Genomic DNA, 12,804 nt, shown 5'->3' with positions numbered 1-12,804 from the left:
GCTGTAAACTGGCTTTCTAGCACATAGATAAAGCCTTAAATATTACTAAAACCAGAATGTCTAACCTTCTGGACAACAGATACAGGCTCCACCTTGGCCTGGGAATCTCCAGTTACCCTGTTTGTGTGTAGTGGCACAGCTTCTGCGAGAGGCTGGAGAGTGGTGCTTTTCCTGTATCAAAGTAGTCATAGGGGTGGGGGGTAGAAGGTCCTTTCTTAAGCTGAAGAATGCCTCAAACACTGGTTTCCCTCTGCTAGAAAGTGTGGTCTTATCAGCAGGCTTCAAGGTGAAAGGAGGGTGCGTTGCCCCTTCCTCACATTTTGTTTTTGTATGACTGTCATCCTTTTTCTTCTGATGTTCCTCAAGGAATGGGGTCGGGGTTGGAGCTAATAGGGACATGGCTGCCAGGAAACTCGAGTTCTTGCCCAGGCTGGGGGCCTGTTGGTTTAGGCACAAAGGTGTAAGGATAATGTGTTAATTCCCTGGGCTGCTGTGTACTTCAGGAATTGAAATCTTGCTTGCTTCCATGTAGAAAATGGGTCATCAAAGAACAGTACAAATGGGAACTCAGCAAGTAAGAGGATACCTTTCACAGGCCTGTAGGCAGAAAAATTCTGCATGGGTCGATATGCTTAAAATACATGTCTTAAAGTATTTTCTGTTCCCCAGATGAAATGTGCTATGTGAGTTCAAGATATTATTGTTATGTTACATTAGAGCTCTATATAATGTACCTGATGGTAACTGTGTGCTTTACACAGACTTTTGGCAGAGGATGTTGGGGATTATTGAAGCCTTTCATCCTCTTTGAAAGCCTTAGTCTAAATGCTGAATGTCTAGCTGTGTTATGGAGAGCTTGACAAAGCACTATCATATAATAGTATTCTCTCTGTTTTAAATAATGTCATAGTTGTTGTATCTCTGCCTTGAATTTCTATATACTGTAGAATGGATTTATGGGATTCAGAGGGGTAACTGAATGATAATAACAGACTGTCTAACGTAGAAAACAGCTTTACCTGTGTCCTTCTTTCTGGTTTGATTTCAGATGTTTAGGTATTGGCCTGCCTTTTTGCAGTCGATTATAGACTTATTACATGATTTTGATAGACTATCAGACCCTGTGGCAGGGAAAAAGTTCTAAGGTTCTAGGGTGAAAAGTTCCTCTGCTAAGAGGCTGTTACATGTGCTCTGGCTTTGAGCCACAGTTATTCTTCAAAACCAGTAGTCAGGTGTTCAGTTCAGGATGACTGACCTTGTAGGATGGCACACAGTTTCTGAAGTCTAACTTTTCTGCCAGAAATTGTATGCCTTCTTAGTGGATTGTTGTTTTTAACAGAATAGTGGAGAGAACTTAATGAGGTGCCATATGTCAGGTCTGGAGTCAGATTAAAAACAAATAATTAAACTATATCCCTTCCCTATCAAAACAGATTGTGATATGTTTATGGAAGGAAACTAAATCTGACATATCATGTTTTGACAGTTTTTCAGGACAATCAGTCATACTTCAGCAGTATCATATTTAAAAGTTGCAGTTCTATTCATATGAAATACAAGTTTCAAACCATAACTAATTCATTTTTCCATAACTATATTCTATACTGGCAATAAAATCAGAGCCACGTACTTCTGGGCACATGACAGGGTTTGAAATACTTTTGTTTGTATATTGGTTTCACGTATGAAATATGATCACTCTGCTTTTGCAGGTAGCTTACAATCCACTGAATCCAGGTGAGAATGTTCTACAAAATATTTCTTGCCAAAAAATAATCACTTCCAAGTGTCCTATGTCAGTGAACGACATGCAAAGCCATCAGAAAATATAGTTTTTAATAACGAATTTTTTGACGATGTACCATATGTTGATTAACTAGCAGCTATGCTTTTAACACAATATATCAGGAAATACATGTTCAGGTAGTAAATAATGAGTTTCTGCCTATTCCCAGGTGATGACAATGGAAATTTACCTTTGTGTATCATCTCTGTTTACCTCTCCTGATGCTAGAATAGTTGTCACTTGAGGGCAGGATCATATTACTTCACCAAAATAGAAAGGGTACATACAAATGACTCAATAGATAGTTTGGTAAGCATAGATACCATCAGGAAAAACAGGGAAGTCTTTAACTAACAGACTTTGTGACCACAACACTTAAAAAAAATCTAAAAATCTCAACCAAACAACAAGAACAAACCCCAGAACAAGTACAGCCTAGTTCCTGCAAATGTGTAAACATGCCTTAGGTCTGTTTGGATGGCAGCTTGAATAACAGAACTTTTACAAGATTATCATTTCAACAGGCACATTCTTTCATTCAGATGGAACCCAGTTTATCTAAAACATTACCAATTTTTTGAGCGCTGTTATTAATCATTGGTTTGAATGTGCACGCAATTCAGTGTGAATTTTCTGAGTTTTTCAAGATATGAGCTGGCAATTGCTAAATTTAACTCCTGTACCTCTCACATCTCCCTCTAGCCAATAACTTTCTATCACTTAAAAAAATCAATTTTAACTGGCACTTCTTGTCTTCATGATCTTAGGCAGCTTGTTTTTTTGTAACAAATTATTCTTGTTTGTTTATTAAAAGTTATTCTTGGTTGTTTTATGTTTTTTTTCTTCTCATTTTTTGTCCTGTTACTTCATACAGAACTGAGGTTAGATTGTTTCCTGTTGTTATCTCCAGTCAGGACTTCCAATAGGAGCCATTCAGATTCTAAAGAAATGAGACTATACCATCTGATAAAGCAGAAGTTTTTCTAACAGAGCACATGAAATATCTGGGCCACCAATATGATAATTCCCCAAATGATTGCCATACCATAAAGTGTCTCCCTAGGTCGGATGTCTGATCTAGTCCTGGGCAGCAGGATCCTTCCATTTGCAATTAGGGCAAATACATCTTTTTATATTGTCTTAATTTATATCCACTGTTCAATAAGGATTTTGTGGTGTACATGCTGGTCCCCTTTAGCTACTTAATGGTTTACCTAGTGGTTAAGTATGAGACTAAACATAAGTTTTAGCAGCCAACATAATCCGAACAATACCAAAGAAAAAATCTGAATTCAATACCTTATTACCTTCAATACCTCACTTTACATTCTAATAGACAAAATCTATGAAATCATGTACACCACATGTACCTGTCTAATTTTTTTACATTGGACATTGCATGCCATAAGACCATGGTTTGGGTCTGTGATGAAGTGAATTCACTGAATAAGTTCTCCAGAAGTCAAATCTTCCAGCTTCACAAGCAGAGCTACCTTGAGGGAACCACAGGCTGTGAGTGCAAATGTGGATAGATGTAACAAATTGAGATGGCTTTAGGGAACACTTCTACTGGACATACAGAAGTCAGTGGGCCCTGACGGGATGCTCCTGCGAGTTCTGAGGGAGCTGGCCAGTGTCATTGTGAAGCCACTCTCAATTATCTTTGAAAGGTCATGGCAATTAGGATAATTTCCTGAGGACTAGAAGAAAGCAAATGCCACCCCTCTCTTTAAAAAGGGCAAGGAGGAGGATCTGGGGAACTACAGGCCACTCAACCTTACCTCGATCCCTGGGAAGGTGATGGAGCAACTAATCTGGGATACTATTTCCAGAAACTTGAAGGACAAGAAAGTGATCGGGAGTAGTCAGCAAGGATTTATGAAGGGGAAATCATGCTTAGCCAACCAGATAACATGGTAGGATGAGATGACTGGCTTGGTGGTTGAGGAAAGAGCAGTGGCTGTTGTTTATCTTGACTTTAGCAAGTCTTGACACTCTTCCATAACATCTTCATAGATGAGCTGATGAAGTACGAGCTAGAGAAGTGGTCCATGAGGTGGATTGAAAACTTGCTTAACTGCCAGGCTCAGAGGGTTGTGATCAAGTCCAGCTGGAGGCCAGTCACTAGTGGTGTTCCCCAAGGGTTCACAGTGGGGCCAATACTGTTTAAAATCTTCATTAATGACCTAGATGAAGGGACAGAGTGCACCCTCAGCAAGTTTGCTGACGATACAAAACTGGGAGGAGTGGCTGACACACCACAGGGCTGTGCTGCCATTCAGAGGGACCTCGACAGGCTGGAGAGATGGGAAGAGAGGAACCTCATGAAGTTCAATAAAGGGATGTGCAGAATGCACCTAGGGAAAAATAAGCCCAGGCACCAGTACACGCTGGGGGCTGACCTGCCGGAAAGCAGCTCTGCAGAGAAGGACCTGGGAGTCCTGGTGGACAACAAACTGACTGTAAGCCAGCACTGTGCCCTTGTGGCAGAGAAGGATAATAGTATCCTGGGCTGCATTAGGAAGGGTGTTGCCAGCACACTGAGGCAGGTGGTTCTTCCCCTCTCCTCAGCCCGCGCGAGGCCACACTTGGAGTACTGTGTCCAGCTCTGGGCTCCCCAGTATAAGAGAGAGATGGAGCTACTGGAGCGAGTCCAGCGAAGGGCCACTAAGACGATGAAGGGCCTGGAGCAGCTCTCATATGAGCAAAGGCTGAGAGAGCTGTGCCTGCTGAGCCGGGAGAAGACAAGACTGATGGGGCCTTCTATCAACATGCACAAATAGCTGAAGGGAGGGTGCAAAGAGGATGGGGCCAGACTCTCTTCAGTGGTGCCCAGCGATAGGACGAGAGGCAACGGGCACAAACCGAAACACAACAAGTTCTGCCTGGACATAAGGAAAAACCTTTTTTTTTACTGTGAGGGTGACTGAGCACTGGAACAGGTTGCCCAGAGAGGCTGCGGAGTCTCCAAAAAGCCGTCTGGATAGGCTCCTGGGCAATGTGCTCTAGGTGACCCTGCTTGAGTAGGGGCGTTGCGCTAGATAATCTTTAATGGTCCTTTCCAAACTCAACTGTTCTGTGATTCTGTGATGTGGCGGTTGTTGGGGGCTTTGGGGCAGGATTTCTGGGTGCTTTAGGGGTTTTGGGGGGCTGGCTGGGGGAAGGGGGGCATCTGCAGGGCCCTCAGTGCGGGAGTGGGTTTGCAGGGTGGATGGGGTGCGGGGGGGGGGGTCCCATTCCAGGACTGAGTGCTGCACATGGCTATCGGTGTTGCAGGAGGTGCCACAGAGGAGGAGGAGAAGGTGTCAAGGAACTTGTAGGGAACCCCACAGAAGACATCACAGAACTCCCCAAGGGCCCTGTGTCTCACAAGACCTGCGAGCGATGCCACGTCTCAAAGAAGGAGAAGACATCAGATTGCTGGGCCAATGCTAGAGACATCCAGACCTCCGTGTGGTGCATGGGGGACCCAGGGAGATGTCAAAGGCCATGTAGGACCCACTAACACAGAAAGGATTGGCGAGCCCCATGGCTTTGAGGCAGTTGTACGCGGGGAACAGCACTTGGGGAGGACTGGTGTGGCTTTGAATCAGGTGGTACCCAGCTTGGCTGACACCCACAATCTCTGCCTGGGAGTGGAGGAAGCCTCAGGGTGCCCAGCTGTGCCTTACTGCTATCCCTCTTCTTCTTTCCCTCAGTACAATTCTCAAGTAACTTGCCATTACACTAACTGGGCCTTACTCCCAGTGACCTTAAATCACTGCTCGGTCCAGTGGTTTTAAACTTCCTCGTGAGTAACTAGCACTCTGGGGCACACCTGCCACAACAGGAACCGCCCTTGTGGGATGCCCTGCCACAGCCCTGCTCCAGGGCCGGCCTGCCTCCGCGCTCCTCCAGGCTGCGGCCACAGGGGCGAGCGCACCCTGGGGAGGAACCGGGGCCTAAAGGCAACACACAGAAAAGGGAAGCTCAGCTCCGCGCCCCAGCACACCCTGCCCCGCACAGACCCTGTCCCGCCTCCCCACCCCTCGCCCCGCACCGCCGCCTCCACGCAGCGACGGCCCCAGCGCACACGACACAGCTTCATGCCTGCGGCCACCCCAAGGGAAGCGCTTGCCTCACCGGCGCCCCGCCTCCTCGGCGCCAGGCAGCCCCGGCCCTCACCCGCCACGGCCCAGGGGAACCCACACCCCAAGCTGCCGCCATGCTGCTCCACGCAGCGCGCATGCGCCGATCGCCAAGGCAACGGAACGGCGGCGCCGGCAGCTGCTGCCGAGCACCACGCATGCGCCCGCCACGACCTGAGCGGGAGGGGCCAGGGGAGCGGGGCGGTGGAGGAAGGGCAGGAAATGGCGCCCTCGAGTGCTCACAGCGCGCTACTGCAGCCGGGGCTTGCTGCTGCCGACGGCTGCTCTCAGAGCACTACCGCAGCCCACAACACGACATGAAGCCAGCTCATCAGCTTTGCCAGGAGAGGATGGGGAAGAGTTCTTCGGGCGAGAAGCGGCACCCTAAAAGCTGCATCTTCCCACAAGGCACTGCAGAGAGTGGCAGTTCCTCGCTGGCCTGAGACAGAGGCAAGTGAGGAAAAACAGGGCCGAGAGCTGGGGCCTTAAACCCCTGTCAGAGGGGCTGTCCCCCAAAGTCAGCATCCTTCCTGCTCCCCGAGCTGAGGAGGGCAACCACCTTGTCACCACTCAGGCGTTGCCTTTCGTTACGGTCGTTATGCCATCTTGGCGTACAGAAATGAGAGACCACAGAAACAATCTGACAGGGCGATTTACACACGCCTTAGAACAAGCTGCTTACAAGCCAGCTATAGCACAAGCTTTCCTCTGCTGTGGCAAATGGGGAACTTGAAGACCTGAAGGCCTGCTCCAACTCTGGAGTCTAACGTAAAGGCAGAAGCTGTCAAAGAAAGGCAGAGCACCGTGTTTACGCTACTGTGGCTCAATGAGGCTCGAACAGGCTATGGAGAATTCACACAAGCACTTCATTTGGCACATGTAAGTATGCAGTGCCTGCAGCAGAGGGGCAATAGGCGACGTGGGGACGTCCTGCCGCACGCTCGCTCGCCGGCTGTCTCGCTCGCTGACGCAGGCGGAGCTGCTGGGAATGAGCCAGGCTCTCCGGCACTCTCAAGGGCCCCAGTGGGCAGAGCACCCTGGGATGGGAAGTGCTGCTCTTGCTCTGCTCAGAGAGCACTGTCTCGCGGAGGCGGGTGCCACCTCCTCCATGCTCTCCGGAGCCGGTAGCACAGCGTTCGAAGGGTGAATCCCGACGGTGCCTTTTCCCGTGGCGCTCTCAGGATCAGGATGGTCTGAACTGCCAGAGACCAGACGTAGGGGCTGGTGTCACTCACCACGCTTTGAAGGGCTGACATAGAAAGGAAGAGAGAAGAGATAAAACCCCTGTGTCTGCAGAGACCCCAGGCATGCCCCCTGGGCAGGGCCAAGCCCAAGCAGCCCTTGCCCTTGCCAGCAGGCAGAAGGGAGGACTAATGGGTCAGCTGGAGAAAGAGGCAGTTCACAAATGCCCCAAATGCCCCGGAAATAGTCTCCCTCTCCCGGTGCAGGGCAGCAGATTGGAGCTCGCTACCCAGGCTCTGCCCTCCTCCATGCTGGAGCTAACACCACACTGGCCCCACTCACCCTTGCAGATGTCCTGCAGCTTCTCCTCACCCTGCTCGCTCATGTGCCGTCCGACGAGCCCTAGGTGCACACAGCCCGTCGCAACCCCCGCTGTGGGCACGCAGCCCCCGGGGCAGCCAGGCCCTGCATGAGGCAGCCGGGGCTCCGGCAGCCCCGCAGCTGCTTCTTGCTGCCAGCGCAGCAGCCAGGGCTGGGGCCAAGCTGCCCTGCGACAGAGAGGGAGCCCAGCAGGGGCTGTAGCTCACCGAGGAACCTCACGGCCACCTCCCGCAAGCACTCCTGTGGGCTCTCCAAGTAGGGCAGGCTCTGCCGCAGGTATTCCTCTGCTCTGCTCCTGTCCCTCACCAGCTGCACAGAGCACAGGGGCCAGGGCTTGGTACACACCTTCACCACCCAGCCAGGCCAGTCCCTCCTGCCAGGGCCACCTGCCCTTACTTGCCGTGCCAGGACATTCGTGGCTCCTGGCCAGGAGCCATGTGGCACCAAGGTTCGGAGGGAGCAGAGGGCAGAGCGCTCCCCAGGCAGGCTGAGGTGCCATCCTGCTAGCAAGGCCCAGCTGGGCCAGGGGCTCTTTCCGCATCCTGGGGGCAGTGAGGGGACAGGGCCCTGGAGAAGAGCCTGCCGGGGCAGTGTGCTGGAGGAAGGGCAGTGCCCGTGCAGCTCCAGAGCCTGCAGCAATGGGTTGGCAGGGGGGCAAGGGTGGCAGGCCTTGTGTGGGCCAGGTCTTGGGGACTTTGGGGCTGTCCTTACCAGGCACTCGCCAATCTGCCATGTCTGTGCTGTCTCGAGCAGGTGCCTGAGCTGCTCCCACTTCAGGAGCTTAGCAGCGCTGAGGAGGGCTTCCCGAGAGGCCTGCAGAGCAGCAGAGACTGGGAGATGCCACTGCAGCCCAGGCGGGAGATCCCGCATCCCCCGCACCTTGGCAAGGCTCAGAGCCTTTGCCAGCCCGTTATGGGAAGCTGCATCTGAGCAGCGAGTTGGGCTCTGACACCCTGGGCAGAGGCGTGGGGCAACCACCATCTCAGGGCAGCAGAAGCCAGCTCGCCAAGGCCCTGGCCTAGCATGCCTGCAAGGACAGCTGGGAAGCCCCTAGGGACGCCAGTGTTGGGGCCTTGCTGGGCATACCTGGCCAACAGAAAAAACAATCCGGGCCCCACACAACCAACCAATGTGGCCACACACCTGCGCCACGCTTGGGATCTCCTCATGCGCATGGATGAGCAGTGGGAGCAGGCTGCTGTGCACGTGCTTCCTCATCTGCTCTTGCTGGCTGCCCACCACAATCGCCATCACATGCTGGAAGAGCTGGATGGAGAGCTCTCGCACACGAGCAGCCTCCTGTGGGGAAGGAAGATGGGAGGACCTCAGCAACGGCTGCTCCAAGCCCATGGTGAGCAAGGGGGGGGGTCAGCGTGGCTGCTGTGCAGATGCCTGCTTCTGCCTCTGCCTCTGCCTCTGCCCCGAGGAGCTGCGGGCCAGATCGGCCACCAGCACAAAATGGCCCCCGCCCCAAGACGTGCAACATGGCGGGTTTCTCTAACAACTTGCAGCCAGAGAGAGCCCAGCCGTGGAGGTGCCTGTGCCCAGAAGGGCTGCTCTGGCCCTGGCCGCACTCCCACCAGACACCTCCTGGCCGACTTGCAGAGGAGCTCCCCTGGCAGACGTGTGGAAGAGGAGATGGGGGCCAGCCCTCGGCATCGGCTCCTGGGCTCATCCTACCTGCTCAAGGTCCCAGAAATGGGCTGCTGCAGCGTGAGGCCCCATCCCTGGGCCACGCGCCTATGCCCCCAGAGCCACACCAACAGAGCCCCTGCCTTTCCCGCCAGCCTTACGTCATCAAAGAGTGGCCGGAGCTCCTCAGCAAGCTGCAGGCCGATGGTGCTGGCCCTCTTCCTGTCCACGAGATGGAGCACGTGGCTGAGGATGGTGAGGGCCTTGGTGCAGAAGTTGCTGTCAGCACCCTGCAGTCGCTCCATGAGTGCGGGCAGCAGGTCTTGCAGACTTCTTGCCTACATGAAACACAGAAGGCCCCTTCTGTGAAGCAAGGGATGACTGCATTGGCACGAATGCTCTGGCTGTAACACTCTGCAGCTACGGGCCGGCAGGGCAGGTGGAAGCAGCTCCCCCAGCTCTCAATTCCTGCCGCTGCCTTTCCCTCCCACTGCCTTTCCCTCCACCTCCAGCCCCAGGCCGCTGGCCTGACTTTGCCCGGCTGCCCCCTGCTCACTGTTTGCCGTCTCTCAGAGAGCGTGACAAGGCCTGCGATCACCATCTCACGCATCGCCAAGCTCTGGTTGCACAGATGCAATTGCAGGAAGCCCAGGACATCCTCGTCAATCTCCTGCTCAAAGTCCGTGCAGTTCAGCAGCTGAAAGACACGCAGCTGCAGAGTGAGCGAGCAGCAGAGCCAGCAGCACTGCCCGTGTCCTCTGAACCATCTGCAGCCTCTCACTGTTGGGCCTTTGTGAAGCGGTTGAATGTAGAGAGCTGGCGCAAAGGGTGCATGGCCTGCAAGTGGTTATGAGCGTTACACCAGCAGAAATGGCCTCTTGGCGGGAATGAGCCCAGGCTGGGGTGGCTGAGGGGAGCCCAGCTGCCGCGGGAGAGCTGCCCAGCTCCACTGACCAGCAACCTGCCCCCTGGCCCATGGGGCAGGGAGCCCAGTGTTTGCAGGCACCGCCCAGAGGCACCGCTTGCCACCAGGCCCACCTCGGTGAAGACAGCCATGGCGGCGATCTCCCGCTGTTTGTCTCTGCAGCTGAGTACCGCGACCACGTGGTCAAACACCCAGGCACACTCGTCGGCCGCGTTCATCCACAGCTCCCTGGCCGGGGAAGGGAGAAGGCGCTGTGGGCATGGAGCTGGGCAGGCAAACCTCTTTGGGCCTGCGCTGCCAACTCGAGCCGTCGTCCCGCAGGCCAGGCCCCGCGGGGCAAGGCCGCCTTTGTGCTCAGCTCCAGCAGCCGGTGGCGTTGGCTCGAGCAGCGGCGGCCTTTCCCCACCACACCTTGCGCTCAGAAACCTGCTGTCTCACCCAGTCACCCTTGTTTTGGTGAGAGAGCGGAAAAGCACCCTTGCTACACCAAAGTCGTGGCCTTCCGGCACTCTGTCTCTAGGGCAGAAACGCTGGGGCAGACGAGGATGAAGGCGGCTCTCACCTAGTCAGCAAAGTGACTCCTGTGTGGTAGGTCTCCATGCTCATAAGCATGTCCCAGCCCCCCTGCCTCTCGACGGAGTCGGCCAGATGGGCATAGTCAGCACGGCAGAGCAGAGCTTTCATGGCCTGCACTGCGCTCCTGCATGTAGAGCAAAGGCGGGTCGCACACAGAAGCCAAGCCCGGGCTCTGCGCCCACGGCAGAGACTGGGGGAGAGGGACGGAGCACCTGACGGGGCTGACTGGAGGACACTCGTCTTCCTGGCCGCACATCTGGCTGTAGTCTTGGAGGTCCTGCAGCGTGTACTCCATGCTGAAGAAGATCTGGAAGAGCACCGCTAGGTAGAGCTGGGGGAAAATTAACTGCACCGGCACTTTGCTGGAGGGCAGCCGGAGAATCTCGTTCAGGGCCCTGATTGCCTGCAGAAAACACCCAGAGACAGCTCTTGCTGCAGAGAGATCACCTAAGCCAAGGCAAGCCACGCCAAGGCAAGCCAAGGCTCCCGTTTGTAACGCCAGCAAACGAGCCTTCCTGGGCCGGAAGGAAGGCCCCCCGGCAGGCCTCGTGGACCCTGCAGGTGGTCCTGGGCTCCCGGCCCCAGGCCGGGCAGCCTGCTCTGGCCAGGCTGTGCAGCCCTGCGCAAGGCTGAGTGAGGCCTCGCCTGGAAACTCACAGTCAGCGGAAGGATGTAGCTGTCGTTCGGCATGAAGCTGGCCCGCCTGAGCAGTGGCTGGTCCCACAGCCAAAAGAGCAGCTCCTTCAGCACCTCCTCTGCAGGGCAGTGCTCGCAGACCAGCGTCCTCCACATGGCCCCGGCAACCCTGCAGGCCCAGAGCACGCTGTCAGGGGGGCTGCCTCGACCTGCAAGAGCCCCGGAGCTCCGGAGCTGTCCTCCAGGCTGGCAGGCCCCGTACCCGTCACACAGCAGGGAGGTGTTCAGCAGGCCCTCAACCACCTGATCAGGGTCCAAGCAGGCCATCTGGAAAAGGGTCCTGTTCAAGATGGCCTGGAGCGACGCCTCACTGATGCCCCTCAGCTTCTTGTGGATGCTGCTCACCACCTGTGGCACCTGGAGGGGGCACGGGTGAGAGCGGGACCGCCACGGGAGTGTAGCAATTACCCCAGGTGCCACTGAGAACTGCTTCCTTCCCATCGCTCTTTGCAGGCCTCAAAGGCTGTCGGGTGCCTGAGAGCCCTGGCCTTCACTCAGGGGGCTCAGAGCCCAGAGGGCACGAGCACAGGACAATGCGGCTGCAAGCTGCTTACCCTGTCCAGCTCAGAGTCGGGGTCTCTCAAGACCACCTCCATCATGCGGGCAACCACCTCGGTGTCCGAGACCCTTGGGTCTGTCATGCCCTCGATGGTTGTCAGGAGGAAGTGTGTCCTCTCGGAGGGGAAGAGAAAGCTCCCAAACACCTGTGGGAGGAAAGACCCGTGGCACTGAGCACACACGCTGAGGAGCTGAGAGAGTGGCTTGCGAGAGAGCGAGCGGAGCAGCGCTGGCACAGTGCCCCCGGGAGAGCCGGGTGCGGGGCCTGTGCTAGGATGCGCTGACTGCAGCCTGGGGGCAGTGGGCAGCGAGCTGCTGGGGTGCAGGTGGATGGCTGGGGTCAGGGTGACGGTGTGCTGGCCCTACAGGGAAGCAGAGCATGCTGGTGGCCAGGACAGCTGGAGCTGCTGCTCTGCCACTGGCACAGCGCCTTTGGCTATGCCAGGCTCAGGGAGAGTGGGACACCCCTGCGCCCAAGGCCTGGGAGGCTGCCATGCCAGCCCCACTAATCAGGGATCCATTTGTTCCTGCAGGCCTCCTGCCAGCCCTGTGGCCAAGAATGCCAGCAAGGGAGGAGCTTCTCACCGTGCTCTTGTCAGTGGCGTTGCTGGGCCAGAAGGTGTTTGGGACTTCCCACTGCCACTTCATCTCTGGAGGCACTGGATTGTCAGCCGCCATCTTTCTACCTGCGCAGGAGGGGAAACAGAGCAGTCAGGAGGAATGATGGCGAGTTGGAGATGGCAGACCGAAGGCATCCAAGAGAGCTCTGTGGCTTGCAGAGAGGGGCTCTCACTACTGTGTGGGCAGCAGAGAGCCTCCTAGGGAGGACGTGGGCTTATTTCCAGGTGGCAAAGGGGAAATTGCCTATTAGGATGCAGAAAGGCAGAAGAGTTTGCTCTCTCTTCCTGCTCTGAAGCAGGACAGCAGCCCTGGGAGGCTGC

General features: G+C 54.8%; 1 protein-coding gene across 1 annotated transcript; it reads right to left on the bottom strand.

Annotated features, from left to right (window-relative positions):
• Positions 1 to 6,980: 6,980 nt before the first annotated feature.
• Positions 6,981 to 12,541, bottom strand: LOC136993760 (maestro heat-like repeat-containing protein family member 7). Its single transcript, XM_067308704.1, has 14 exons — positions 12,449 to 12,541; positions 11,860 to 12,009; positions 11,508 to 11,662; positions 11,267 to 11,414; positions 10,822 to 11,012; positions 10,596 to 10,733; positions 10,147 to 10,261; positions 9,665 to 9,805; positions 9,270 to 9,446; positions 8,620 to 8,775; positions 8,188 to 8,289; positions 7,683 to 7,785; positions 7,438 to 7,497; positions 6,981 to 7,162 (listed from the first exon to the last, which is right to left on the bottom strand). The coding sequence occupies exons 1-14, from the start codon at positions 12,539 to 12,541 to the stop codon at positions 6,981 to 6,983; spliced, it is 1,911 nt and encodes a 636-aa protein (XP_067164805.1).
• Positions 12,542 to 12,804: the final 263 nt, after the last annotated feature.

The sequence above is a fragment of the Apteryx mantelli genome, chromosome 20 (assembly GCF_036417845.1).
Source record: "Apteryx mantelli isolate bAptMan1 chromosome 20, bAptMan1.hap1, whole genome shotgun sequence".
Lineage (NCBI taxonomy): Eukaryota > Metazoa > Chordata > Aves > Apterygiformes > Apterygidae > Apteryx > Apteryx mantelli.
The sequence above is the reverse complement of the archived record's forward strand: the minus strand, read 5'-3'. Positions and strand labels throughout refer to the sequence as shown.